This window comes from Lampetra fluviatilis, chromosome 15 (genome assembly GCF_964198595.1).
Source record: "Lampetra fluviatilis chromosome 15, kcLamFluv1.1, whole genome shotgun sequence".
Taxonomy (NCBI): domain Eukaryota; kingdom Metazoa; phylum Chordata; class Hyperoartia; order Petromyzontiformes; family Petromyzontidae; genus Lampetra; species Lampetra fluviatilis.
This window is the reverse complement of record NC_136289.1, coordinates 403,472-409,471: the sequence shown is the minus strand read 5'-3', so window position 1 is coordinate 409,471 and position 6,000 is coordinate 403,472. Positions and strand designations below refer to the sequence as shown.

The 6,000-nt window shown below is 49.6% G+C and overlaps 1 protein-coding gene across 1 annotated transcript in view; it reads right to left on the bottom strand.

The window, feature by feature from the left end:
* Positions 1-1,519: 1,519 nt before the first annotated feature.
* LOC144936079 (endothelin-converting enzyme 2-like) overlaps positions 1,520-6,000 on the bottom strand; it is a 68,048-nt gene continuing 63,567 nt past the window's right edge. Inside the window, exon 18 of the mRNA XM_078862905.1 lies at positions 1,520-5,861. Within this exon, the coding sequence (XP_078719031.1) occupies positions 5,679-5,861 (183 nt within the window). The 3' untranslated portion in view covers positions 1,520-5,678. The remainder of the gene's footprint in view (positions 5,862-6,000) is intronic.

Here is a 6,000-nt window from a genome sequence, read left to right as displayed (position 1 = left end):
GCTCACACCGACGTCCGCACCTGCATCCCCCATGGGCCCCTCCCGGGGGCCGAGTACTATAAAAGGTGGTGAGCCGGAGTGCTCGAGGTCGGAGTATCAGCTTTAACCAGCGAAGACTGAAGACCAGCTAGCATAGGCCCCGGAGCTCCCCTGGCTCGCTGTCCTTGTCAGGGCCGACCAGGGCAAGCCGGTGGCGTGGCCCCGAGAGCCCAGACTCAGGGTGCCGGGATCCCAGCTTGACCAGGGCTGGGATAGGTAGCCTCCCTTAGCTCCGTAGTGGAGGACTTGGGCTTAGGTTAGCGGGGTTAGATGTTGTGTCTCCCTGTTAGCTGAGTAAAGGGGACGTTAACCCCTTAAGTACTGTGTGTACCCGCTACTGTACACAAGTTGGTGTTAATAAATAAGTGTGCCTCCGATCCCGTCGTCAAGCCTCCTGAATACTTACTACAAACGTACTACACTTGATTTTTGAAGGGGAGTTCACACGACTTTTTCTATGCCAATGACACCGCCTCCACCGATCATCGTCGCCAACAGATCGAGTCCCTCGTCAACTCAAGTCCCAAACCCATCCCTTTGGGGATCGCGCTGCCACCATCCGACGACAACACCAAGATCCGGGAGGAACGCTGCTGGCCAGCAGAGTGGAACAATACTGAATTATTAAAAAAAAAAAGGCTTCAGGGTAAAAAGGCTTCAGGGTAAAGCCCTTTCTTATCATTCAACATCTCCAGAGTGGAACAAGGTGGACGTCCGGAATAAACCCAACTTTCAAGACCTCTTGGTTTGTGATATTCCTCAAAGACACCGGTGGAACCATCAACCGCATTAGAACATCAACAGGCCGCTGCACACATCTCCAAATAAAGATTCTTATTGTTTCATGAGCGGAATATTAAAAGACAAACCACAATCACAATGCGATTACAGCAATGCAACCCAAACTATGGCCCATACAGTAAAACCAACTGTGGTCTGTCCTCCTGCAACGGAGGAGGCATGGAAACACGACACGAACTCTCCCATGAAGCCCTCTTGTGGCGAGCAAAAATTGGCATTGGGATTTATCTCCCGAACATGTTGCTGTCATACGTAAGAATATCATTTTTGTATTACATTGACTGTTAAGTTGGAAATGGCTTTGGAAAGCCATCCAGTCATAAAGTTCAGTTTACAATTATCGTAATGACATAACCGCAATGCCGAAGCCGTCATAATAACCTGCACACACATCATGGCCAGGCCCGACGATGTGCGACGATTCTGCTTCTTCTGTGAGGTTGGGGACACTGTGGAGGCCTTGGGAGGCCGCTGGGCTGGCGGCTGGGTTGTACGGTGGGCAAGAGCATTCGGCCACTGGGGCAGCACCCGGCAGGTTGTACGAGACGAGAACCAGCAACTAAATAACCCCCCGTCGACTCCCCAACTCAAGGTCGATACGGAACCGTGACGAGGAGCAGTATGAACGGTGCACACTACCACGCTCCGACTCGCAACCATTCTCGCCAGCCAGGCTTCGTTCCGTAAGCAATCACCTTTATTTGTGGGTTACCATTAATCACGATTCTGCGCAGCATACATTACATACGTTTTCACAATCTCCAAAAGACCAACAAAATTCAACCAAACCATCTCATCTGGCAGAGCTCATCACCAATCTACACAGTATATGAGAAAAAAATACGTAATACCTCTTACTTTTACAACCACATACCATCAGCCCAATATCACATAGTTACTTTACACTTAAAACGATCAAATTAAGTGATAATTATTTACAATTGAATGCAAATCATATTTTGGGATGAATCGCAGGCACAGGATATTGAATCAAGAACGCACAACCCCCATAATTGGAAGGCATCGGAGTGTACAAAGGAGTGCCGGTTTCCACAAACCAAACCCTGACAAATTTGTTGTTGCCACCCGAACACATGCACATTTTTGACTCTGGGTCGAACCCAGAAAAGGTGGCACCCTATCTGTTACATTATTATTATTAGGAAACTTCACCTTCCAAACACCTATTGCGATTCATAATTTGATTTAGGCCACGTAATGATCCGGCCAATATTTTGTTGCGAAGCCCTCCACCGCACGACGTAGAGAACAACATTTAAATGCTATGAGTGCAAAAGTTTTAGTGCGCCACAACTGTTTCAGCTCACCGGTAAGTTGAACAATTCTCACGACAAAATCTAGCAGCAATTAGACACGTTTCGCAAGCATCCTCAATATCATTGCCTTCCTGATTTCGTGACCTGAGGATGCTTACGAATCCGATTATTGGCTGCAGAAGCCCACGGATAAGGTTAACGCACCCGCCCTGCCAACCCCTGATATGCATTTTGTAATCATGCGATGTGTTGGGGCCATCCCTACTGCTGGGCATCCAGGCCCAGTGGCAACGTGGTGGTTTGACCTTCTCTTCCACACTTCCAAAACATCTTGTAAATAGTGCAATTGACGGTTTACAATTATCGTTGCCGTCTAATAAGACATTTTTTACCACAACTTAAAAAACCGTTATATTTCGCAAATTCTAGGATCAATTGGCCACGCAATTCCACAAAAATCTGCGAAAAACGTGGAGTGCAGACGAGCGCAGTGGTGCGGGAGCAACTCCCCGGCCGGCGGCACGCATCACGGGGCCTCGTGGGATCACCCAAACGCTGGCGCTGCCGAGCCGATGCCACTTTTCCAGATTTTTTAATTGTTGCCAAGACATTTGACTGCAGGCTCTGGCTTCGTGACAGCTGTGAAAAACCAATTATACATGAATAGCAATGAAATACACAACCGCAATGTTGTAAGTTTCTCCACTCGAAACTAAATACAGGACAAATCTAACGTTTCTAGAGGAAAATACAATACACATGCAGAATATACAGTGTGGTATTTGCGAACTTATTATAGTGGCGTGTTGGGTCACCCCTACTGCAAATGTGCAATTGGTTAACGCACCTCGTCGAGAAGTGCCAACACAACTGTCTTGTACACTGCCCAACCAACCCTGCTCCAGGATTGACTCCATCACTTTTCACTGTCAATTGTAACACGTGTAGATTCTCATCGGCCTGTGTTATGGCTACGGGGATTGTAAAAAAAAGTTCAGAGAATGGGACACACCTATTATCCCTTATACACCGCAAATAAAGAAAAACACTTATATCAGCCTGAAGCCTTCAACAAGACAAAAATAGCACAGCAATCCCTCACCAACCGCAGACTTGCCAATCACGGAATTCGCGTACACATGTTTTATTATTAAGTGTATACCAATTGACCAACCGCGGCCTGGAAATGTGAGTATCCACGGGTAAGCACGGGGTCCCGCCACACGCATTTGCAGTGACATCACGGGATGTCACTGTACAGTGCCGGCCCGAGAGAGGCACGGCGTGCGATGTAACGACATCGCGGACGCCACGATGGTGTGGGTGTAATATCGGCTCTGGAAGGGGCTCGGTGAGTACTGGTTGATAGCTCTGGATGGCATCACGCTTGGCGTGCAGTGCCACCCCTACAGGACAGGGTGTGGGAGTGCCAGCCGTAGGAAAGGGGTTACTAAAGGCCATGGCACTCTGGCTGACCCGAGAGGACACGTGACCGGTGAAGTCTACAAAGGGGCCCCAAGTGGGGGCTAGGGGTGGTCACGTGATCGGAGTCCAGATCCTGCTCGAGGATTCTGGAAGGTGGTCGTGGCCAAGGGCGGAGGCAGCCACGACGCAGAGAATAGAAGCCGGGTCCCCCAGGGGGACCGGCGCTGTTCATCCTGAAGAAATCTACGCCAACGTTATACAGAGTCTCCGAGCTGTGGTCCGGTCCATAGCAGCAGTTACGTTGTAATTAGTGTAGTTAGCCTGGTGGTCACCACCATAGGTTGTTATTCTGTGAAGGGGCAGTTACCCCGCGTGTTGGTTTCAAATAAATGTGTTGCCTCCAAGAGTACGTCTGCGACTCAGTTGAACTCACGACACATTTACAAATGTCACGCGGTCGCGGTTCTCCGCGCCACAGCGCCACCCGTGGCGCTGCGTAGCTTGATCAGAGCTGTCCCTCTCTTTTGTTACACAGGACACTACAGTAGTTCCTCGGTTAACGTTCTTAATCCGTTCCACGAAAACTGCTCACCGAAATAACTGTGAATCGAATATGGAAATTACATGAGTCCGCAAGAGAGCTGTTTCTACTGCCAAAACAGAAATCGTATAATGTAAACAAAGCCAGTCGAGGACTTAACGCACATAAATAGGCGGCGTTGATTGGCTGAGGGCATGGCTCAGCCTCTTTTTTTTTTAAGCGCTCAGATTGGCCGAAATTGGCACACGCGTGCATAACGTTAATGTGCCGCTAATCGAAATGTTAACATCAGTCGAAACCATGGGGTCCTATCGGAGGCGAAACGTTACCCGAAAAACCGTTAACCGATGTCACTGTTAACCGAGGAACTGTAATTCTCGCAGAGCATAGACCGCGTCGCATCGCAACCGCATAAGTTGCTTGTTATTCACATTGATTTGCCTTGTTAAAGAAAAGAACCACAGCATAACTAATCCCGCCAATAGCACCAAGATAAACATATAAAATATAAGAAATAAAGATAAAAAGATAGGTTAATCACGATCGGTTCATAATTTGAAGGTTAATCGCTGTGTTGATTCATTGCCATTCGATCCATGTACCGAGTAATTCTATTGATGAGTGTAAAGTCACGTGACATGCCCCCTTTTTTGATTGGCTAATATCTGCATGATCGGTGATTCCGTCAGTCCATTCTCATTGTATCAAAGCGCCACATTGCCTGCCCCTGTACTTCACCAGCCGCGGATTTGCCTACCGTAGCCTTTTCCAGGAACCTAACCACCGTGTTTGGCGAGCGATTACAGTATTTAACTCTGCTCAAATGTCAGTAAAACATACTGGACATGAAAACTGACCCTGTTAGATCCCTGACTCGGTCAAATTAACTCAGCCCATCTTTCGCCCGGGGCTCTGAAATCGAGTACCACTTTGTGGGAAGCCCCAGCAATGGTCGCACTGTGGAGATAAGGGACTCCGCTGTACGACAGCTCCACTGGCTCAAGGGCCACCGATCGCGAGAGCAGGAAGACTCTCTAATGCGACCCCAAGACAGGTAGAGCATTAGTACCTCGTTCAGGAAACGCTTTGGATGCCCGCACACATCGGAAGCGTTAAAATATCTACAAAGCACAGAATTAACGACTGCCGGGTAGACGCCGGAATTACGGGAGGCTGCGGGAGCGCACGCACGTGACAACCATGCGAGTTCATGAACACAAAGACCCGGAAAGAAAAACACCACGGGCAGCCACAACAAACGTGGCAACAGATTGGGATTCTAAAATCACCCAAATCGGGATTGCGCGTGGCGACCATCGCCCCCTTCTGCGTTTATGCCCACAAGCGCGTTGAGACGAGGCATAAAGCGCTCTGAGACCTTGATGTACAGGGCGCCAAATAAAAAACACTTCCCGTTTATTATGAAAACTGCCGAGCGTGCCCCCACGAGACCCCCCACGAGGCCGCCGGTGTGTCTGGACCTCGCTGAAGTGACCCTCTCCCCGCCACGTGTCAAGCCACAGCCCACGGATGCTGTGCACTCGTTCGTGTTGGGCCTGCGGGGCGAGGTGGGTCCCACCATCCCCGGCTCCTCGTCACCATATGCGGCACTTCTCTTCGGGGTTCATGGCAGCTCCCATGGGGCAGGTGAAGGCCTCGGCAAATGCCGGCGAGTTGGAGACCATGCCACGGACACGCACAGCCGCTGGGCTGTGCGAATCGCTTAGCGCGTCCTCGATCTCCACTTCCGCCGATTCCTTTTCCATCGAGCACCAGAGCTGAGGATGTAAGTCGTGCCGACAGGGACCGTGCAGGTTAGCTAATATCGAACTGCTCTCCATCATTGTGTCTCAGCAGCAGACTTGCTTAAACCAATGCTGAATTGCCAGATGTTTAAAGGCAAGGACCCTCTCTGTA